The sequence below is a fragment of the Neoarius graeffei genome, chromosome 10, assembly GCF_027579695.1.
Source record: "Neoarius graeffei isolate fNeoGra1 chromosome 10, fNeoGra1.pri, whole genome shotgun sequence".
In the NCBI taxonomy this organism is placed as follows: domain Eukaryota; kingdom Metazoa; phylum Chordata; class Actinopteri; order Siluriformes; family Ariidae; genus Neoarius; species Neoarius graeffei.
In genome coordinates this window covers 87,105,678-87,130,221 of record NC_083578.1, presented here as the reverse complement: position 1 = coordinate 87,130,221, position 24,544 = coordinate 87,105,678, and the positions used below count along the sequence as shown (strand labels likewise).

The window sequence follows — 24,544 nt, the reverse complement described above, 5'->3', positions numbered from 1 at the left end:
GCGCGCCCTCCGTGCGTTTCTTGCACGTAGACCGGTCATAGGAGCACGTATGGTACGGCCGGTTGTGACCGAGGCAATAGTGACATCCGTTAAACAAAAGATCTCTCAGAGCCGCTGCTGTATTGTTTAATCATTAGGCATGTAATGATATACGATGCGTTGATAAATCGCGATACAAATTGTTGACGGACTCAAAAAAAAAAAAATCCTAGCTGTAAATTGCATTGCTTAGACAGAAGAGGGCGCTGTAATGACTTACAATAGCAGGATTGCACGTGACTTCACTGTAGGACGAAGTAACAGCTCTAATGCTGCAAAAACAAACAGGTTATCGACTCCTGAACAGCTGACAGGAGTCTACCACCATGGACGACCTCCCTGTAAACTGTCCTTGACTGTTTACATTTGTTTGCACATTGCTGCCCTTTTTTGCTGCTACGTCCGATCATTGCCTTATTTTTGCCTATTTTGCACTACATTGCCTTTACTTTGTATCATTTCTTCCGCCTATTTGTTTATTTGTATTTGGCATTCATGGTGGACAGCAAAGAATTTCATTGTGCAAGAGGACACGTCCTTACTGTGCACATGACAAACACTTTGAACTTAAAATGAAAGAGCTGTTACATGACTGACTGTATAAACAGATTTAACAAGAAATGACCCTAACCCCTTACTACATCACTTGTTTACCTACCGCAGTGCATTATGGGTGATACCCGGGGTCGGCTCTGCCGTATTGTTTACTTTCGCCTTCGTTAAACACTGCATTGTTCGGTCTAAACGGTTTTAACCATGCCGCCTAAAGTGAGCTGCTGTGTGCCTTACGGTGTCTCCACAACAAATGCTGTGTTCACACTTATACCGGTACGAAAGTGGTGTAACTGTATCGATACAAAGTATACCGGTACAGTTTAGTGCATCTGTCCACACTAGCGAGAAACGTTTGCGGTTTTCTTTCACGGAAGTTGAAATGCGCGTGCGCGAAATGTTTCCGTGGTTACCGAGTAACTTCCTTCCAAGAATATGGCGGATGAAACAACGTGTGTGCGCTTTTTGTTGTCAATGTACAGTCTGTATTTCTGGTGGTCATTTATTCAGTTGAATCGTATAAAACGTGCGAGGCAGTTGAGAAAGGAACAAAGAAAACGAATCTCCCTTTCTCCTCTCTCACTTTCTCCCTCTTTCCTTCTCTTCCCCTCCCTTTCTTTGATCCACGGTCATTTTGAGCCATTTTGACGTTTTATTTACAGCTGGAAAGCACGGGCGTATTGTATTGTATGAATAACCCGGAAGACGTAGGAATGGTTCATTGAGCTTGCGCATTATATTTGTATCGATACAGAACCGCTTCATCTGTCCACACTACAGCGAAGCGCTACAGTACCGATACTGTACCCATACATTTGTGGGTTTCGTACCGATACAGTTATACCGCTACAGTACCGGTATAGTTGCTAGTGTGGACAGGTGTTGCGGTACAAAAGTAGTTTCGTATCGGTACAAAATCCCTAGTGTGGACAGGGTAAAAGAGAACACCGAATTTGAGCTTTTATCAGCTGCCAGTCGAGAAGAAAGAAATGGATAAGTTTAATCCACAACAAAAACCTTCAAACTGAATCGAAATGGACGAGCGTTTGTAGGTTACATTTCTCTGGTGGGAAAAAGACGGACTTAAACTGTCACCCAGCAATATTTCCATGGTCTGCGGAACGGCCTTCGGTTGTAGAAGATTATAACAATCGACACTGTTCATCGTCTGAAACTAGCGATATTCCAAAGCCTGTAAAACACAGAAGCATTCTTCGGCCTTTGGCTCTAAACGTACCGAAGCACTCGGCAGCTGAACGAGCCTGTCGGACTGATAAAACTCCCAAACCACCAAGGGTTCTCTTTCAGGTCTGTATAACGTTCAGTATACCTCGCTAGCAGCATTTATTGAAGTAAATGCATTTATACTGAACATGATACAGCAGCGCAACGGGTTTCCAAAGGATTTTTTTTTGTAATGTTTCCTGATATCAAGTTTTATTTGATTAAAATCACTCGGACCGTTACTCGCCCACGAACCTCCCCGTAAGAGCGCTGCTCCGCGCCAATTCCCGATATGCAAATAGATCTGTTTTCTCGATAAAGTTTAGCTGGTGCAATATACGTCCTCAGAAACAAGACATTCTGAGACGTGATGTTGTACAGTATGATAGACTCGGTCGAGACTCTTACCGTCTCACCAAGCTCGATTTGGATTCCGATTTTCCTGCTGTAAACCCTCGACATGTTCTCCACCTCTTTAAATCACCAATTTCATTGTCTTCCACGACAGAATCGCTCCTCTCACATCACCCTCACGTAAAATTAATCTAACATCCGATATATCGCTCAACTACCGAGCCTGGCTATGCCCCACAATGCACTGCAGTAAACAAGTGATGACGTAGTTAAGCTTGGGGGCTATTAGAGCTCTCTTTTTACGGACGGCTGAAAGAAAAAGAAAAGAGAAGCAGATAGAGACAGTACAAATGTTCAAAGTTTATAAACAAAAGTCCTTTGTGTTATTATGGTTTTTTTTTTAATAAAAGGAATATTTTAGCTAATAAGGTATTATATTTTACTTCAACCTTTACGAATGTGGGTAAAAATTATTATTGTGGGTTATTAAGAAAATGAAAAAAACTTAAATGGAAAATTTAAGCTGATAAAGTAAATAAAAACGTTGCATTTTTTTGTAATAATATTTTGGTTTAATTTTCCCCCCCCAAAAAAATAATCGTGGGAAAATCGAATCGAGAACTTGGTGAATTGTTACATGCCTAATAATCATACCTTCAGCACGGCTGTAGAGGTATAAGATCAGAGTGCAGTGATCTTCCATTTCCTCAGAAAGCTCTCAGTAACTGAATCTCTGCCGTTACAGAAAACTAATCAACACTGGAGTGGTGTGATGAAGTAGAGTTGCTCTGATGATCCCAAAGGTTCATCCTGAAAGCATCATTCCTCCTAAACCACAGCAGTTTAGCGATAATTACAGTTTGAGTTATGAAAGAAAGATGAGTCATACTTAGGGCTGTGCAATTAATCGAATTTTGATCACGATTTCGATTTGTGTGTCAAACGATCTCAAAATTCATATAATCGAGTTGAAACGATTATTTTGCCATTTGTCGGGGACGCGCGTGCACACGCAATACATTGCGCAGACTTGCCGACAACACTAACGCGGCGGAAGCAGTGTGTGTGTGTGTCTCTCTATGGCTCTCCACTCACGCAGCTGAAAGGAGGAGAGATTGTGAATTGTTTGGCGTGAGGTAGGCTCGCAAGATGACAGAAGGAGGGCAGAATCGGTTGGTTGACAAAAAGGGACGAAAAACTAGTCTGGCTAATGCAACTTCAAAGCTCTGCGAGCATTTGGTCTGGCAAAGATATTAAGCCCAACCGTTTCCCAAAGCGCGTGGTTGACCCGCCTCCCTGAAATGCCTCAGTTTGCTACTGGTCAAAGCCAGAAAAGGCTGTGATGAAGCTTAAACCAATCACATCACTCTTTCCTCTGACGTATGTGACGCGACGGAAACTGCTTGAGTAACAGGAAGAAGATAAATACCTCCAGGGCTGCTCTTTGCTCCGTTTTCAATGAGAACTTCCCGTTGAATGCTTTCAATACAGCATCTACCGCTGTGTCAAAGGCTTGCCGCTGCTCCACGTTCATAATGTTTCTAGTGAATGAAGCGCTTCCGGCATAGATTCTGTAAACAATCTATGGCTTCCGGTCGCAGTTCTACTACATCACTGCCTTGAACACGTCTCTACCCAGGGCCGTTGGAGATGCTCAAAGTTGATTGGCTCCCGATTTTTCGGGAGCTTGGAAGAGCTGGAGATAGCTTGCCTTGCCAGACTAAGTTCGCAACAGGCCCTCGTGCTGCGTCACACTTAGGATGGGCGGGCCCAGGCTAACGAAAAACGTCTGTAATATGGGATCACTTTGGATTCGAAGAATCCGACGTGGAACAGAAGCGCACCGTGTGTAAGATTTGCAATAAGGTAGTACCTGCGCCTCTTGGCAACGCTACAAACCTCTTGAACCACCTGAAACTGAGCCATAAAGTTATTCACGACGAAACAATAAAAAACAAACAAAAAGATAAAGCCGATGCCGCCACAACCAGCAAGACAATGCAGCCATCCATTTCAGCCACTCTACAATGCCACGAGTTCGGAGAGGCACAACGCACTCACAGCATCCATCGGATATTATTTAGCCAAAGACATGCAGCCTATGTACATTTGTTTTTCTCTGTCTTATGTCAAAAGAATATTTTTATTTTGTTTTATACATCGCAAACTTAAGTTTTTCTAGACTATATTTATTTTCAGTTTGAAAGAAAGGTGAACGTAAATGATCAATAACAAAGAGGGTTTTTTGTTTTAAAGAGAAATGCTGAATAAATGCATTGCTTCAAAAAATCGTTTGAATAATCGTGATTTCAATATTGACTGAAATAATCGTGATTATTTTTTTTTCCATAATCGAGCAGCCCTAGTCATACTTTTTTTTTAATCCTCTTATAGTTACATTTAACATGTGGAACATTCATGAAACTGGTTAATTTCTGTTCTCTCACTCTCGTGATTAATGGATTTAAAAAAACAAAACAAAAAACCCGTCTAGCAGATATAAATACTCGCTCCGTCTCCAGCTTCTCTCGCTCTCTTGCACCGTTAGCTTCACGGTGCATAAAAACCTCGTGAGATTTTCAGCCCCTCTCTAATGTCTACCACACCACCACACAGTGCCAGACATTATACGACTTCAGTGTGTTCACGTGGACGTGGGGTATAACTAATATCTGAACAAAGAGCTCAGTGTTTCAATACTGCTGCCTCAAACCTTTAACCAGGTATTCAAATATTCTCTCTCTCGCTCACACACACCTGCTGGAGGACATTTCGCTCTCTCAGTGCCATTAATCTGCGATGGAGGTCCACTAACTCTTCTGTGTAAGCCTGAGAGAGAGAAAGAAAAAAAAAAAAAAAAACACACGAGTAAGCACATCACACATCGCTGCTGACTGGATTTATCAACATCTGGATCAGTCAGGCTTGATTTATAACAAATATCCAACTGATTTTATTCTTCTAATCTTGCCTCTATTTTAATTATAAAAATTCATAAACAGTAGCCAAATCACAATGCTTATTACTATTCATTAATTAACCACACATAAATTAGCTTGCTAACAGAGGCACATTTTGCGAGTGAGGGAGTGATTTATTATTATTATTATTATTTATAAATGCCATGTCAGCACCTGAGGCTGTGTCACGGCAAGAGCATTTCTAAAAAGGTATTATTAGTCACTCTGTAAATAAAAATTAATAAAATTACTTCAATAAATAACGAAATAAGCTGCTTTATAAACACGACGACAAATTCTCACATTTTGCGTTGTCGAGAAGCAGCATTTGGGTTGGTCTTTAAAATCAGGGTTACGTAACGTGTTGCTGTTTCCAAATATATCGCATTATTAATGTAATTTAGTGAACTAATAAGACTTATTTCTTACAGCGTCCATGTAGTTTATGCAAGTAGTTTTTGAAGTGCATATTTTAATTAATAAAAAAAAAAGCCAGATTTTTTTTATTGAAAAAAATAATAAATTATGTATAATTTTATATAATTTATGCTGTATTTTATTATAATTAGCCATCAAAGTTTTTTTTTAAATGCTTGACAAGCTGATAAAATTGTAATATAAAGGAAAGTAATGGAAACATTTTTCTATTAAATTTAAACAGTCCGTATTACTCCAGACAATTATTTTTATTTGGTTGCCATTTTATTACAATTTAAAAATAATAAATTGAATAAATAATTTATTCAATCAAAATAATAAATAATCAAATAATAAGTGAATAAATAATCAGAATTTATTCAATTCAAAATAATAAATTCAAAAAATAATAAATTATGTATAATTTTATATAATTTATGCTGCATTTTATTATTTAACAACAATTATTTTTATTTGGTTGCCATTTTATTACAATTTAAAAATAATAAATTGAATAAATAATTTATTCAATCAAAATAATAAATAAATAATCAAATAATAAGTGAATAAATAATCAGAATTTATTCAATTCAAAATAATAAATTCAAAAAATAATAAATTATGTATAATTTTATATAATAATTTATGCTGTATTTTATTATAATTAGCCATCAAAGTTTTTTTTTTTTAAATGCTTGACAAGCTGATAAAATTGTAATATAAAGGAAAGTAATGGAAACATTTTTCTATTAAATTTAAACAGTCCGTATTACTCCAGACAATTATTATTTTTATTTGGTTGCCATTTTATTACAATTTAGAAGATAAAATCTGATTCGTTTTCCTTATAATCATCTTTTAGAGTGTCTATATTGCACATTAATCATGAATAAGCTGTTTCGCAAGCGTACAGCTCACTGCATACAAAATAAAGAATAAAAATCGGTTCTAACAGACGGGTTTTTAGGATTTAGGTTCAATTTTTGTGGATGCTGAGCTTCATTTGACTGAAAACGGATAAAATTCACTCCATTATGCTGCAGTTTGTGTTCAAGGGATTAACGCAAGTCATTTATAGAGACTTATTTTAAAATACGTGAAACAGTTTAAAACAAAACAAAAAAACAAATCATTTTGTCGTCCTGAGAGATGTATTCTGTAAGGATTTTACCAAAAAGTCAGTTTTGTCAAGCGAAGAGAACGTCTCCGCCTTCATCTTGTGCGTTGTACTGTATGCTAATTTAAAGCCACTGACCAATCAGAGTAGAGTATGCAAATAACATGCAAATGTGCCCCCAGGTGTGACGTAAAAACAGTCTGCGATTCTAAATGGTGTGTAAAAGGGGCTTGTTAAGGATCTCATCACGGCTGAAGTGAAGAAGGAAAAAAAAAAGTTAAAATGTCATTTATACAATTTAAGCAAAGTGTAAAGTGCTGAAGAAAAATGTGGATTTACCCTTCCTACCTTGTCGTAGCCCTTCTTCACAACCTTCTCCTGCCTCAGACACGGGTCTGGACTTTTCCTCCCCGTCACCTGAACAACAAGCAGAGAAATGCTCTAAATGCAATAAAACTGTTTTTGGAATTAAATCGTCTCGTTGTTTTCATTTTGTTACTGATCCTAGCTCTTCACTCGGGCTCTGGTACTTTAGATATAAATCAGTAACCTAACATTCATGGTAATAAAGACAAAAAAAACGAGAGAAATAAATGAAAAACAAGAGCGAGACAAGTAAATATATGAACATGAGAGGAAAAGAGACGGGCAGAAAGAGCAAGAGAGACACTGAGGAAAATAGAGAGACAAGAAGACAGTCATCTATATCCCCCGCCCTATATACCAAGTTTCAAGATATTATTTGTCACATTTTTTAAGTTGTGCTCCAGGAAACCAGCTCTACCTCTTTGCAGAGACCCATGGCATAAACCAACCGGACCTTTGGTCCAGCTGAGCTAAAAATTAAAATCTCTCACATTTCTTAGTATCAAAAGGCACACAAACATTACTTAATCAAAACACACCAACTTTCAAGACCGTACCACTCATAGTTTCAAGTTCTGCTCCGGAAACCAAACCAAACCCTAATGGTGATGATACACGGGGCAACTTTTTGGGCAATGTTGCCGAGCAATGTTGCTGGCAACGGGCAACTAGGTGAGACACAGGGCAACTTTTCAGGGCAACTAACAATGGGCAACAACAGTTAGCAACGGCAGTTTACAGTTAGCTAAAAAAAAAAGTCTTAATTTTTGCTGTGACCATTTAATCAAGCTGTCTGTTGTTTTTTAGAGCTTTGGTGAGGGGCAATTCCATGTAAATGTCAACCTCACCATGCAAAAATAAAGCAACATGTAATACATCAAAACCACTCCCAGAGATATCACCTAGGCCTGTATTTTACAGATGTGAATAAGTTGAACCAATTTGTAACCAACCTAATATGTCACTGTCAGTCTTTTTCTTATAATGTAAAACCCAAGCTAAAATCAACTTTGATCATGTACAATTCTATATTATTGCCACAAGCCACAGAAATGTATGCTAAAATCCACAAAACAGCAAAACAATAGCCATCCTAAATATTATTGAAGAACTTTGATAGTTTTAGCTGATATTTAGAGAGTTTTTCAAAGGGTTATGGTGGTTAAATTGCTGATTTTCTAAACATATGCCATGTCTATTTCAGACGCGTCACATCCATAACGGAATTTCGTCACATCCATAACGCTGACTTTTCCTTCCGAAACTCTGCATGAAATACAAAATATTTTAAACAAAGATTTTTTAATATTCACCTTGGACCCCTCTATCAAACGGATATCTCCATTTCGACATTAGGTTTACGATTTCACAGAGTTTGATAAAAATGTACAGTCACCCAAGAAAAGTGATACTTTTTCTGTCACATCCATAACGCATCTTTTATTGGCGTTTCCTGGCATGCCCTAGATGTACTATGGGAATTGTTCTTGTTCTATCACTTCTCCAGTATGGTACAGCCTTAAAATATGCAACACCTGTTTAAATACTGGGAGACAATAAAGCATGCACTGGGTCATTTGTTGCCATTTTGAGTTCAAGTGTCACGTCCATAACGCTGGAATTGCTCAGAGGTAAATTCCTCCATATAGAATATTAAAATAACTTAGCGGCGTAAAAACACATGAGGAGTCTCTCCATCTCTTCACTCCACTGACACTGAGCGGCCGCCATATTTGTTTGAAATTTCTGATCCGAACCTCACCGGAGGTCACATGACTCGATACTCGCGTTCTGATTGGCTTATCTCAAAAAGTTGCCAGAGATTATCAAAACCATTCAGAAAGAAACAATGTTGCCCAATCTCAATAGAAAAGAGTCAAAACGCAATTGCCCAGCAACATTGCTCGGCAACATTGCCCAAAAAGTTGCCCCGTGTATCATCACCATAAGACTAAAGGGGTGTTCACACGGCACATATTTGCATCGATGCTGCACCGATGCATTTTGTTGCGATATATCTTACACCAGTGTAAATTTTGTGGCGCGTTCACACATCACAAACCGGCTTACTAGAGAGAAGCGTGTTAGCACCGGTGCAGCCCCACTTGCGTTCACACGGCAGATTTTGCGACCGTGCTATACGATAGTAATAATGCGGAAATGAAATATGCGCATGCGTGAAAATGTACTTCCTTTTCCCGGTTGTCATGGCATCATCAAGCGCCGGGAAAACAACATGGATGAAGACACCAGTGTTGCCAGATACTGCTGATGTTTTCCAGCCCAAAATATGTTCAAATCCGCCAAAACGCACTTAAAACCGCCCAATCTGGCAACACTGGAAGACACGCAGTTCTGTTGTTGATATTCGCCATTTTGGAAGCGCAAAATACCAGGATGCGAATTATGCAATGCCTGTATGTAATCAACTCTCCTCACGCGTAGCGAGTCTACCCCTGTAGCGTTCAGACGTCCCATTTTATATCGGTGCTGCCCCGCAAACTAGCATTTACTCCGGAGTAAATTTCTTAAACCACCTCCCGAGCAGGGTTAGATTTGCACCGGTTTAAGCAGCTTTCAGGGGCGACACCGGTATAACTTTGTACCGTGTGAACGCTCTACCGGGGCGGCCCCGGTGCTACACCGGAGTAAAAGTTGCCGTGTGAACACCCCTTAACCCATACCTGCCAACCTTGAAAAAATTTTATGAGTACAATTTTACAATGAGTACCCCCCCGCGTCAACCTCACCCCAACCCGGCGCGCATGCGCCCCCACAGACCACAACCAGCAGACCAAAAACACACTTTCAATCCAGTTTTATTGATTGACCTTGGCAGGTATGTTAACCTGACAGACCAAGTCTGAAATTGTTTCCACAGAAACATGAAAAATTTAAATTTCTTCGTATAAAGAGGCACATCTGTGCCACCCTGTTAATATGTATACCAAGTTTCAAATCCGTATCATGAATAATTTTGGATATATGCTCCAGAAACTAACACTGCTCTTAGAAAACAAGTCAAAATCTATACATATATTTTTGAAATGTAAAAATTTGAGAAATACTTTTTTTTTTTTTTCAAAAATCCAAAATAGCAAAAGGCACCAGTACACAGGTTGCTTGCAGGCCCGCCGACGGGGGTGGACAAACGGGTATGTTGTCCCGGGCCCAGGAATGGGGGGGCCCAGAACTGGGCTCTCATGAAGATGCGATTAAATTAAATTTTATTTCATTTCAAAGTGTGTTGATTTGGGGGAGAAATGTGCTATATTTGCATTCAATAAATGATTTCTAGATCTTTTGCCTTTATTGTCTTTGAAAAAGGCGTCAAGAACCCCCTACCACCCCTAATGCAAAAATGGTTTGGTCTGACTCTTTGATTAAGGGGGAAAAAACGACATCGTTCGATCATAGCGCTTCGACAATCAGCGTGCGTGCCATTTGCCAACATGCACAAGTCAGGAGCACAGAAAAGAAAAGGAGAAAAAGAAAGGAAGAAACCAAGAGACTCAGGGGCTCACTGCATAAATATTTAAAAAAAAAAAAAAAAAGATTCAGATGATGCAGCAGGTACTAGCAAAGGCAGTGGGGCAGCTGAGCCAGGTAAAACACAGACAACTTTTTCCAGCCCTGTAAAGTAACCCCAACCAAGGCACGCGCGGCACGCAATTCATGTTACAAACGAGGGGAGAGTGAACACACTGAACACCATATCAAACGCACAGGGCATTGAATCATTTCATAACCACAACGGCTTAATAACATTGTGTTTCATATATCTGATTGAAGCTAAGAATATTCACATTAGGCCGCAATCATATCCCGCCGTTTCTCGAGCGGTGTGTTGTTCTCTGCTTTTCGCACTGGACAGTACGCACGCACAGTATACCACATTCGCCCCCAGCCCTGCCCGAAATCCCCCATCCATCGCTGCTCCTTCAAGAGCACCCCAATCGCGTGACTATCCACGAGTTTAGGAAGGCATTGCGGGGGCTGTCGCATGCAGGCTTGGGGCGTAACGGAATACATTTAATGGCGTTCGGTTAAAGGATACAAAATAACAGTAACCGCTTATTCCGTTACAGTACAGGGGGGAAGATTCAGTGAAATTGGAGATTACTTCACAGGATCACAATATGTATGAGGTTGCTGGTTTTGGGCTTTTTTTTTGTTAAAATGTTAAAACTGTAAAAATGTCGAAATGCTAAAATGAAATGGTTGTTGACCGGTTGAATGGTTTTTCAGGGATGGCAACAGGAAAATTTTATTTCAGCTGAAACTCCGAACGGGGGGTTCAGGGGGGCGGAGCCCCCCTGAAGCTTTAGCCTTTTTAGCCTCTTCTACCTATTTTCTAGCCATTTTACATGTATATTGTGTGAAAAATATATGATAAAAATAAGTAAGTATCTAAAGTTAATAGAAAAAAAGACAACTTACTCTGACTGCCCCAGGCATATTTACAATGCACATTATGGAGTTCAATGTCACTTCAAACTTAAAGCACAGCAGTTGGTTCAAAGTCTTTTTTCCAAGTTTCACTTTCGTAGTAACTGTCCGCTGTAGCCAATCCCAACGAAATTTGTTCTTGACATTTTTGTCAATTTCAGCCACCGATGCTTCTTGATCTCGTGATAAAAGCTTCATATTTCCGCGGAAAACAATGCTCTCAAAACCTCGTGCAAGACATTTAGCTAAAGGCAAAATGGCGGCCAGTGAAATGAAACATGCTTTCGCATTGGTTGAATCCTTCACTTCGCAACCAATCACAGACTCGTTTGCTTATTTTCATTGTTACACTCGATATAGAAGCTTCCGTTGTTCGCGAGACATGTGGTTTCGATACGATTTGACACTAATCTCGGTAGCAGCAATAAAAGTTAGGTACCTAACCCCCCCTAAAACTTTTCTCTACGGATTTAGACGTTCCACAAAAATGATAAAATTGAAATTCAAAACGGCGGATTTCCGCCGTTCGGCGGAAAATTGCCATCCCTGTTTTTGAATACCTGTCATTTAAGGGTTGGAGTGAGTAGAGACTGGGATAAGAGAGGTGTGCGTGTGTGTTGGCCCCGGGGGGGTTGTTGGGGGGGCCCATTCAGAGCATTTTGTCCCGGGCCCAGCCAAAGCTGTCAGCGGCCCTGGTTGCTTGACATGTATATATACAAAGTTTCATGAAGATATCTTCAGTAGTTTTAAAGAGATGGCCTGGAAATGAAACCGTGACCGGATGGACGGACAGCCGGATGGAACCTGTTTCTAGATCTGCCGGGCGTGGGATAATAAAAAACAGAAATAGAGGGAGTGTGTGAGAGAAAAGTGGAGACACAGCAACAATGAGAGAGGCAGAGAGTGAAAAAATGGAAAGTGTGTGTATATACGAGAGACAAACAGAGGGAGGGAGTGTGCAAGAGACAGAAACAGACGGAGAGAGAGAAAACTTCAGAAACCCCTCCAGTCACCTGTCAATCACTCCTCACCTTCACACTCTAATGAGGACAAGCAAGCTCCGGGATTGGAACTTTCACCCTGAGGAGGCCGTTAATGCTGCATAGCTGTAAATGCTGTGTGTGTGTGTTGAACTGAGCTCTCTGATTGGCTGCTGTGGGTTCAGCTCACCTTATTATTATTGGAGGCGGAGGTGTGTTTGGGTGCGGGGGGCGGTGGGTCTCGGCTGGGTCGGTGAGGTCCGTCACTGCTGTCACTCTCGCTGTCTAAACTCAGCCTAAAGACAGGAGGTCAAAGGTCAGCTGTTCAAACTGTACGCACACGGCTGAATTCCAAATCAGTCAGCTCGTAAATCTCTGTTAATCTGTTAACTTTTACTACAGACTGAGAAACAAGGAGCGGTGAGTGGAGCACGAGTAAATGTTTACACTACGCAAACAAATCTTTTCTATCTTTGTCATGAGCTATACGGAGGCTTAAAGATCAACTCAGAGAGAGAATAAACGATAAAGAATGGAACAGAGACCTGGAGTCACGGTTCGGGGGGTTGTTCTTCCCCGGCGTCTCGTCATCCGAGCTACTGTCGTCTTCATCGGACTCCTCGGATGGCATGGTCTCCACCATGGAGCGTAGAGGTCCTGCACCACACCACAACACACTTTCTTCATCATCCTCCTCCTCCTCCTCCATAAAACAACTTCATTCTATCGTTCACGTCAAGCAGCTCAGTGCAGTGATATAAAGTTAAAAAGTCGAGAGATTTACATCGTTTAACACGAGAGCTACTGTAGATTAGATACCGAGCAAGAAACAGTGTTGAGAACTAATAATTAAATTATATTAATGATGAAGTCTTATTTGCAATAGAGGTACGATATTACTGAGCTATACTCTTTAGCCTCACGACACCAACACTGGGGCGGGGGAGGGGCCAAGTCAGAAAGTGTGAGAGAGAAAGAAAGTCTGGAAGTGAGAGAAAGCAAAACAGTCAGAAAGAAACAGTCAGAATCATAGGTGGTGTTTACATTAGACCGTATCCGTCTCGTTTTCGTCGCAGATGCACTGTCCGTTCACATTAAAACGCCGGGAAACGACTCCACAGGCGGAACAACTTGAATCCGCCAGGGCCCACGTATTCAACCCAGTTCGTATCTGATCCAGTGCTGTGTAAACTAGGGATGTCCCGATCCGATCACGTGATCGGAAATCGGGCCCGATCACATGGTTTCAGACTCGATCGGAATCGGGCATTGCCTCCCGATCAGGGATCGGATATATATCTATATAATATATTCTCATTTTTAACACATCAATAGCTATGCCTCTTGTCTCAACACAGCAACATCAACGCGTGCGGCATGACATCACTTTGTAGCGGAGACGCTATTGGTTATTGGCTGCCTGTTGCCGGCAAAGTTGAACACGGAAGCAGTTCGAAGCGGAAAGCAAAGCATGAGATCATTTTTTTTTTTTTCGTTGGATGACAAAAGAAACGGGCTCAAACCTGAAAGGGTAGAAATGCTTGTTTTCATCAAGAAAAATGTTCATTTCCTTAATTGAAATTACTGTACACTACTGTGAGATGCGTTCTTAAAAGCAAATTACCGGCACTGTGGCACTTTATTTTTTTTGTTTACATTCCTGCCAGGTATTTTAAGGTTATTTTTTTAATTTGTTATTTATTGTTCAAACTGCCTCACGTAAGTGCTCTGTTTGCTAACGGAGTTGTTGGATGTTAAAATAAGGTGTTAAATAAAAAATGAGGAACATCCTGGATCCGTTTCTTTCCTCGCCTTTATTTTTTATGGATTATAAGAAGTATCGGATCGGGACTCGGTATCGGCAGATACTCAAAATCAAATGATCGGTATCGGATCGGAGGGCAAAAAAACCTGATCGGGACATCCCTAGTGTAAACATTGAGATACGAGGAAACGCAGTGCTGAGCTCTAGCTGACGTCGTCATTGGACAACGTCACTGTGACATCCACCTTCCTGATTCGCTGGCGTTGTTCATGCCACGTTGGTCATGTGACGCGACTGCTGAAAAACGGCGCGGACTTCACTTCCTGCTATTGTTTCCGCCTTGTATCACCTTTTTGTTTTTCATTAAAGAGTATAAAAGTATGAATATAATGCTTTGCCATTCTTAATGTTGTTCATGCTAAGATGCCCATTGTGTAGTTATGATTGCCTTTAGGCTTGCCATCCTTCCACTTGCAAGTGATGAGTGACTTGCGCATGCCCGATATGCACTGGGATCACACACACAGCGGCTCAGTCCCGAATCACTGCTCGTGCGCTTCACTCGCGCGCTCTGTGAGCTGCGCAGGGCCGGAGTGCGCACCCTCCAGAGGGCACTCGCTGTTCAGGGCGGAGTGATTTGGAGCGCAGCCGCTGAGGAGGAAGCGCTGAGCCGCACTGACACATTTCAACTTACGTGCCGTCTAATTAGTCATGTATCCGTGTATTGGCGTTGCTGTGTGCACGCGATTCGTGTATTGGCGTTGCTGTGTGCACGCGAATCGTTTTAAAAACATTAACCTGATGATCCGCTCTAATGTAAACCCCACCATAGACTGGTACCAAAATCCAGAATTGTGACACCCAAAGGCATTTTTGAGACAAAGTCGGCAAACAGTCTTATTTTGTCAGTTTGGGTGTGCCGAATTCAAATCTGCAATATGCCGAGCTCTATCTGACCTCTGTTGACCTCTAGAGGTCATTGAACTTTGGGCCTGTAAACGTCTCAGCTGAACCCAGTTTCTCAGCTTTCTAAGGAATGAAATGCACTAAAATGATTAATGAAGTTAGCAAATGGCCTTGTTTGTTAAATGTTTGGGTGCTGAATTCATTTTTCATTTGTAAAACGACATATGACCTCTGATAACCTCAAGGTCATTAAACTTGGCCTATAGGCCTATGCATTTAACGGCATTTTTAAACTGACTTTACTCCCCCAAAAAGAATATGAACAGACAAAAAACAAATAGAAAGGAACAAATACAACATTAAATGCCAGTCCATGTACATGTGACTTACTTTTCACAATGAGAATGCCGAGGCGATCACCTTACATAACATTGCATTACATTTAGCGGTTATTGTTTATACAAAGCTACTGAAAAAAGGACAGATTCAGCAGCATACAAAATGTGGGGGCATACAGGGTATACAGGTTAATCAGGGTTAGTATATATGAGAGTTTTTTTCTTTGTTGTTTGTGTTTTAAACAGGGTAAAGCCTTTACAAAAAACAACAACAACAAAAAAACTCATATATACTAACCCTGATTAACCTGTATAGACCCTTTTCAGTCACGTGACCTTCGTAAACGCGACCGCCATTTTGGACATGTAATGGACTTCGGCTCAAATCGGTTTGAATGCGAGGAAGGCGACAAACATAAAAGAAAAAGGAGCGAGATGCAGAAAACTGTATTTACTAGTTTACTGTAATTATGATCTGGCAGCTATTTACACCGGATCCAGTGTAAATAGCTGCCGGAGCCAACGTCCGAGGTTCCGGAGCGAGCGCACTGGCTCCAGCCGGCCGCGAGCGAGCGCGCTCCGGAACCTCGGACGTTGGCTCCGGCAGCTATTTACACTGGATCCGGTGTAAATAGCTGCCAGATCATAATTACAGTAAACTAGAATGGAATGTTAACAGCAATGTAATGCCCTTTCTGGCTAATTTTATTCGTCTTACTTCCAACAAAGTGGTCACTACACAAGCGTTGGTGTGCCGCTATCCATCTTCTCCGTCGGTCAGCATCTACCGGGATCCGATAAAATGATAACCCTTGCCTTGTGTGTTGATGGTTACTACATCCAGGTGCACAACAATATAGTGGCATGATGGAAGTCTTGCTGAAAATAAACACTTTCTTTGCTGCCGTTCCTCAATGCTGGCTGTGGTAAACTACTGGTAGTACATGTCCAAAATGGCGGCCGCGTTTGTCGTGACGTCACGTGAAAAGGGTTCATACCCTGTACGCCCCCACATTTTGTATGCTGCTGAATCTGTCCTTTTTTCAGTAGCTTTGTATAAACAATAACCGCTAAATGTAATGCAATGTTATGTAAGGTGATCGCCGAGGCATTCTCATTGTGAAAAGTAAGTCACATGTACATGGACTGGCATTTAATGTTGTATTTGTTCCTTTCTATTTGTTTTTTGTCTGTTCATATTCTTTTTGGGGGAGTAAAGTCAGTTTAAAAATGTCGTTAAATGCATAGGCAGCAAGACTTCCATCATGCCACTATATTGTTGTGCACCTGGATGTAGTAACCATCAACAAACAAGGCAGGGGTTATCATTTTATCAGATCCCGGTAGATGCTGACCGACGGAGAAGATGGATAGCGGCCATAAACAGGAAAGATTGGCAGCCCTCGGCATACCAGCGCTTGTGCAGTGACCACTTTGTTGGAGGCAAGACGAATAAAATTAGCCAGAAAAGGCATTACATTGCTGTTAACATTCTGTGGCAGCGAGTGTGTAACCAAATAGGCTAAAATAACCCATTGTAACCTCTTTGTTCTTCTGTAGTAGCTATTAGCTAACGACATTAGCTAGCGTTGTGTTCCTTTGCTGTTGGTAGACTGTAGGACAGATCAGAGGCAGTGTCTTACAAACAGCGCTTAATTTGAGGGGGAGCAAGCCAGAGCGCGCTCCGGAACCTCGGGCGTTGGCTCCGGCAGCTATTTACACTGGATCCGGTGATCCGACACCTCTTTTGACTATGTAACAAAAAATAATAATAATAATTAAATAAAAAAATGCAAGTTTATTTAGTGTTAATGTCTGATTTTGATATCTGTCTTGTTGGTGATTTCTCTCATGAAACGACATCCACAAAATATCTGCAGATGAACTTAATTTGCAGTGTTATTACAAAACATGCCCAGAAGCGCAGCGCCGCGCCCCCCTCCCCCCTCTTTTTTTCCACACCGGAGCCGCTCATCCTCTGCGCTCCGGGACCTCCCACTTTACAAATTAAGCACTGCCTACAAATAAGTGTTCAAAACAAGAGGAACATGTATTTGTCTCTTAAATCCAGGCCGTTCCCTGTAATCTGTAACAACGGTTGGAGAAAGTAATGGCAAATAGTGAGCGCACAAACCATAGAAGGTAAACTGTACACAGCGCCAGGGCAGTGTGATGGTATGTCTACTTTTAGATTGTGTTAGCTTATCAATGAGCACACTCGTCACTCGACGAGTTTCGCGTCTTTACGACGGATACTTAAATGTGTGTTAGGTATTATTGTTGCAGTCTAAGCAGTCATTGTAGCAGCTAGATGAGCGAGAACCGAAAGGGTCTGTGCCATAAACCGTTATTTCTGTACGGCGTTGCTAATGTGTCGTTACTGTTATTTCTCCCTCTGCTCGCCCTGTAAATGCCGTACGTCGCTGGATAGCGAAGGTGTTTTCTGCATCTCGCTCCTTTTTCTTGTATGCTCTCCGTTTGTCGCCTTCCTCGCATTCAAACCAATTCGAGCCGAAGTCCGCTACATGTCCAAAATGGTGGTCGCGTTTATGAAGGTCACGTGACTGAAAAGGGTCTATAGGCCAAGTTTAATGACCTTGAGGTTATCAGAGGTCATATGTCGTTTTACAAATGAAAAATGAATTCAGCACCCAAACATTTAACAAACAAGGCCATTTGCTAACTTCATTAATCATTTTAGTGCATTTCATTCCTTAGAAAGCTGAGAAACTGGGTTCAGCTGAGACGTTTACAGGCCCAAAGTTCAATGACCTCTAGAGGTCAACAGAGGTCAGATAGAGCTCGGCATATTGCAGATTTGAATTCGGCACACCCAAACTGACAAAATAAGACTGTTTGCCGACTTTGTCTCAAAAATGCCTTTAACTCCTTAAATAAGCACTTTTTTGAATTTTGGTACCAGTCTATCAGAGCCTAATCTAGGAATTTGAAAACAGGGGACAGATCCCTCACTAGTTGTAGAAACAGGGGACAGAAAATATTAACATGGGTAAAAATATCCCTCATTTGTTCCAGTTAGTGGGGACAGAAAAATAAGAATAGGGGTGTTCACGCGGCACATATTTGCATCGATGCTGCACTTTGTTGCGATATATCTTACACCAGTGTAAATTTTGTGGAGCGTTCACACGTCACAAACCGGCTTACTAGAGAGAAGCGTGTTAGCACCGGTGCAGCCCCACTTGCGTTCACACGGCAGTTTTTGCGACCGTGCTATACGATAGTAATAATGCGGAAATGAAATATGCGCATGCGTGAAAATGTACTTCCTTTTCCCGGTTGTCATGGCATCACCAAGCGCCGGGAAAACAACGTAGATGAAGACACCAGTGTTGCCAGATACTGCTGACGTTTTCCAGCCCAAAATATGTTCAAATCCGCCAAAATGCACTTAAAACCGCCCAATCTGGCAACACTGGAAGACACGCAGTTCTGTTGTTGTTGATATTCGCCATTTTGGAAGCGCAAAATACCAGGATGCGAATTATGCAACGCCCGTATGTAATCAACTCTCCTCACGCGTAGCGAGTCTACCCCTGTAGCGTTCAGACGGCCCATTTTATATCGGTGCTGCCCCGCAAACTAGCATTTACTCCGGAGTAAATTTCTTAAACCACCTCCCGAGCAGGGTTAGATTTGCACCGGTTTAAGCAGCTTTCAGGGGCGACACCGGTATAACTTTGTACCGTGTGAACGCTCTACCGGGGCGGCCCCGGTGCTACACCGGAGTAAAAGTTGCCGTGTGAACACCCCTTAATACATTGGTAGATATTTTCAAGAGTACAGAACAGTTTTATTAATAAAACTAAATACATGTACCAAACATTCATATCAGATGTTAATCTATATAACATAATTATGGCACTATACATATCCTTTAATACAGTGATATGAAAACCATATCAGCAAACACTTATCCACAGTTTATAGTATCGCACAAACATTATGATCAGATCTGAACTTGAAAAATGTAATGAAATGTGTGTTCATACTTTGTTTTTTTTCTTTGTTGCATTGTCTTTAGTTTCATCGCGTTTCGATTCCGTCCCCGTTGCCTCAGGCTCATTGACGATAACGACAGCTGAACTCGTATCTGCCTGGACTGTCACTTCGGTGGTAACATCGTCGACTTCGGTTTCATATTTCGTTTTCTTCTTGGTTGGTTCATCAGTAGTACTTGTATCGGGTTGTATAATGTCGGCTGGATTAGTATCAGTCACGTCTGTGTCTTCGTTTTGTTTCCTTTTTTCGTCCAAAGGTCTTTCAATGTGACCACGCGTTTTGACATTATGTTTGGATGAGACAGAACGATATGCCATGTGCTTTTGGGTATTTTTAAACCACTTCCACACGATTGCTTGAGATACGCTGTCTTCCGGTTCAGTGACCAATGATATAATACAGTAAGCTCCCAGTATTTGCGGGGGTTAGGGACCGAACATGGCCACAAATACGCCAAAATCGCAAATACTTGTACCCCCCCCCCCCCATAAAACTGCTCACAAATGCTTATTTTGATGTCTATTGAGAAGCATATCGAGAAGTCCTACCTTCTCCTGCAGCGTCATTACCTTCTTCTGGCGCTTAGGTTCCTTGGCAGGAGCCTTAGAAGATGCAGAGCGTTTAGGAGCCGTTGTAGGGCGTAAAAATTATTCAAAAATACCAAGAACGCACAACACGTGAACAAGTCTGAACTACGGGAACCGCGAGACTGTACTGTACAATGCGCTCATTCGTATCAGCCAATGAGCAGCAGCCCGCCATTCACTCATTCGGCTCCAAGAATGTAGCAGTGCGTAAACGTTCGATATGTTCGCCGCAAATGACCGCGAATCGCTGAGATTTCTGCGAATGTATAGAAGATATGTTCTATATAAAATCCCGCGAATATGTGAATTCGCGAATACTGACCCGCGAATAGGCGGGGGTCTACTGTAGTTCACAAAACTGTTTTACCTGCTAAATAAACCATTCGGAATACTTCGGTCCTTTCCGATATTTTCCGATTGGTGTGTAAACAACACTATATTTACCGCAGTGCTCGCTAGCTGCTGCTGACAAATTGATACGCACAAGATTCAGTAAAACGCGACGACACGCTCTACTTATAAATGCGCGACAAAATGAATAGATACGCGATATCACTCTCGTGCCCCAAAAGTGGATGTGCGACAGACAGATAAAAAACGCGTATTATGCACCCTAGATTAGGCTCTGAGAATGTGTTAGAGACGCACACGGTTAAAAAGTGCGAGCGTGTGCAAAACAATCAGAAAAGGGGAGATAGAGAGAGTCATACGCTACGTTCACACTGCAAGGCTTAATGCTCAATTCCGATTTTTTTGTGAAATCCGATTTTTTTGTGAGGTCGTTCACATTAACAAATATATGCGACTTGTATGTGATCCTCAGTATGAACGAAAAGCGACCTAAAAGTGTTCCGCATGCGCATTGCAGGATACGACGACGTCACACGCAGTGAGCATGGCCAGTGTTTACGGAAGTAAAACCGCCCGGTTGCGGTATGACCCATCCGATCTAGCTTGAATAGCTGCATCCCCCCAAATGGAAATCAGCTCCCTAACCTCTGCGTCCTTCCATTGAGAAGATTCAGAACCTTCACAGCCCGAAGCGTCCCTCGCATTGATGTCATGCGCAGGGGCGCAGATACGTTTTTTGAACTGGGGGGGACAAAGCTGCCAGCAAACCAACCCCAACCCCGATATGCCTGTCAAACTTCTTGTGGGTTACCATAGCAACCAAGCTCGAGCTCGCAACCTGTGCAGTCTGCGCAGCTCAACCAACCGAATATCAGTCTTTGTTTTGTTTTATGTGAGTTGTTGCAACTATGTATACACTGCCGTGCACCTCAATAAACCGAATGGTAATTAGTCTTTTGATTTTTCCGTGAGGTTTGCCTTATGCAAAGAAAGACAGCATAGACGTTTTTTCCTCCCTATAAGTGGGGGGGACCGAACGAGGTGAATTTAAATCTGGGTGGGACGAATCCCACCCGTCCCACCCTCTATCTGCGCCCGTGATTATGCGCCATGTTGTTGTAACTTTTTTTGAGAGACCCGCCGCCTACTTCAGCGCAGAATAGTGACGTTTGTGGCTTGTTGATGACGTGTAAGTCGGATGAATGCGACCTGGCGGTTCAGACTGAAGTCGCATATGAAAAGAGCGGATAGGGATCGGAATTAGGACCACATATCCAAACGGCCTGGGTCGGATTTGAAAAAAATCGGATCTGTGTCGTTCATATTGTCAATAAAAGATCGGATACAGGTCACATATGGGCGAAAAGATCGGATTTGAGTCACTTCAGCCTGCAGTGTGAACGTAGCCAAAAAGTGCGTGAGAGAGTCAGAATGTGTGCGAGAGAAAGTAACAGTCAGAAAGTGAGAGAGGGATTGAGGCAACAGGGCAAAGAGGAAAGAAAAAAAAAGAAACAAAAACTTGTCTAACGTCAGGTTCAAATTAATGTGATGCCATTATAGGTGTGTGTGTGTGTGTGTACGCCACACAGAGTTTCTCACCTTGGCCTTGTTTCTGTTGCGGCTCAAAGTCCGAGTCAGAGCTGGACTCTGAACTGGAGCTGGAGTTCGAGGGACTGGAGGGAGCCGACTGCTGTAGGGATACGAGAGACAGAGAGAGAGAGAGAGAGAGAGAGAGAGAGAGATAATGACACTCGGCCAATTGTGCATCGATAGTGAAGCACGTTCTCTGTATGCAAAACACACAAATGGAATTTTTATGCAAATGTGAATGGTTTACAAATTAAAGTGCGTGTCTAACGCTCAGTCTTCACCATCTGCAGCGCTGATCTCGCTCTGACCTCAGACTTGGACGAGAGCTCGTCATCAGAGTTCGACTCGTCTGACTCGGGCGGTTTCTTCTGCTCTTTGACCTCCGGGGTCTCTGGTTTGCCCTTGATCCAGGACCCTCTTTGCTTCGAGCTTTTCTTTTCCCCAAACCCCGACGTCGGGGCCATGGAGGAGGAGGAGGATGACGACGACGAGACTCGGGGGGAGGTGCCTGGAAAAACCCCGCCTCCTGAACTTTTCTGGCTTTCTCCGCCTCCCTTTTTGGGCTTCTTAATGCTAGACTTTGGGGAGTCGGCATTGGAAGGGCGCTTACTCGATTTGCTCTCGGTCCCTCCCCCTCCTCCTCCCCCTCCTCCACCACCTGGACCGCCTCCTTTAGGGCTCGTTCCTTCCATCTTGGGCTCCTTCAGCTTGGGCTCTTTGAAAGCAGCTTTGGGAGGAGCTTTGCTCTCTTCTTTTACTTTGTTCTCGGGCTTCTTTGAAGAGGAGGACGACGAGAAGGACGAAGGCTCGCGGCTGCTTTTGCTGCTGCTGTCTCGTTCGGCGTCTCCCTTAGACGAGCTCTTGCTCTCGGAGTCCTTCCGTGGACGCTCGCGGTGCTCCTTGGCCAATTTGTGAGGTTTCGGGGTTTTCGATATGACGGTGTTATCTTTAGTGAGCTCCTGCAGACAGCGAGAACATTTCATTTAAATACAATTTAGACGTGTATTTTAACAAAGGAATAAAACACCACCAGATTGTTGTTCTGTACACTGAAGACTTTCCCGTGAAGGAAAGTTTATCGTTATCACTACTGTTACACTGACACTGGAGACTCCTTACATGAAGGTTAAAAAATAAAGATCTTGCACAAAATGTCACCAAATGAGTGACTATATAATTTGTTTGCACGATTGTTTAATCTGTTTATTATTAGTCCTAGATTATACAGGGTGTACCTTAAGTAAGCTGTTACTATAGAAACGATAAATTTATATAAACCTAATTCTATAGGTCGATGCACTCCCCCCCCCCCCAACAGAAAGGCAGGTTACGGCATGTCGAGGGTCACCACATCCGCAGAAGAAAAATCCGTAACTGTCAGAATGCATTTATGGAAGTGTTATACAAATGGGATGAAAAGATAAAAAGTTGGGGGGAGGGAAAGAGGAAATGGTGGAAAATAAAAGCGATAGAGTGAAATTCTCTCATCTCATCTCATTATCCGTAGCCGCTTTATCCTGTTCTACAGGGTTGCAGGCAAGCTGGAGCCTATCCCAGCTGACTACGGGCAAATAATATTAAAAAAAAAAAGCAAGCATGGACGTGTGGCTGAAGTGCAAGATATTTACAGACCTTGGGTCCCTGGGAGCTTTTGCTCTTCTTGGGGTCGGAGAAGGCAGACAGAGGGATTGTGGGAAGCATGGGGTAATCTGGACTCGGCCTGGACACTAACTCCGCCCCTTCGGGCACCACGATGATCTGGGAAAGGAAGGAAGGAGAGCAGTGCTAAAGTAAAGCAGTGTTCCTCAATAACACCCTCCTGATATCCAGCATTGTGCCTTTACCTGCTGGTGATGCGTATCAGAATTTCATTTAAAAAAAAAAAAAAAGCCCCACCAACATCCTACAGAAACCTAAAATTCTATTACAACATTGAGATACTAAAAGCATCGTCCAACATCAAAACCCATCTGTTTTTCACCCTTTAAAAGCTTTATAAAAAAAAAAAAACCCAGAAGCGCTTATAAAGAGGGGAATTTTTTTATTCTGTGGAATATACATCTCTCTCAAGTCTCTTTATGTGTAAGACTACGTTCAGACTGCACCCTGAAATGACCCATATCTGATTTTTTTGCCCATATGCGACCTGTATCCGATTTGTTATTGACAATCTGAACGACACAGATCTGATTTTTTCACATGCGACCCAGGCCGCTTGGATATGTGGTCCTGATTCCGATGCATATCCGTTATTTTCACATGCGACTGCAGTCTGACCGGACAGGTCGCATTCATTCATGCGACCTACACGTCATCAACAAGAGACAAACGTCACTATTCTGCGTTGGCTAATCCCGCCTCTTTGGTGGAAAACAACAACATTTGTACAGTTTTCAGAATTTAAATAGACTTTTATAGAATTGATCAAGCTAATGGTGGATTTGGTAGGGACCTGGATGTTGATCTGTTAGCCTGATTAAATAAAACAGTTTCTATAACTGATTTATAACTTAAACCATCCTGTAT

General features: G+C 42.1%; 1 protein-coding gene across 12 annotated transcripts in view; it reads right to left on the bottom strand.

Annotated features, from left to right (window-relative positions):
* mllt1a (MLLT1 super elongation complex subunit a) overlaps positions 1 to 24,544 on the bottom strand; it is a 78,417-nt gene that overhangs the window by 4,465 nt on the left and 49,408 nt on the right. The window contains exons 5-11 of one of the 12 annotated variants that reach the window (XM_060932519.1): positions 23,651 to 23,776; positions 22,327 to 22,977; positions 22,028 to 22,115; positions 13,004 to 13,115; positions 12,649 to 12,754; positions 7,012 to 7,080; positions 4,927 to 4,998 (exon numbers count right to left, since the gene is read on the bottom strand). In XM_060932519.1, coding sequence (XP_060788502.1) covers positions 4,927 to 4,998; positions 7,012 to 7,080; positions 12,649 to 12,754; positions 13,004 to 13,115; positions 22,028 to 22,115; positions 22,327 to 22,977; positions 23,651 to 23,776 — 1,224 coding nt within the window. Of the gene's footprint in view, positions 1 to 4,926; positions 4,999 to 6,369; positions 6,915 to 7,002; positions 7,081 to 12,648; positions 12,755 to 13,003; positions 13,116 to 22,027; positions 22,119 to 22,299; positions 22,978 to 23,650; positions 23,777 to 24,544 lie in introns of those variants that run through there. The other 11 variants (XM_060932516.1, XM_060932515.1, XM_060932517.1 and 8 more) reach the window with 11 other exon arrangements.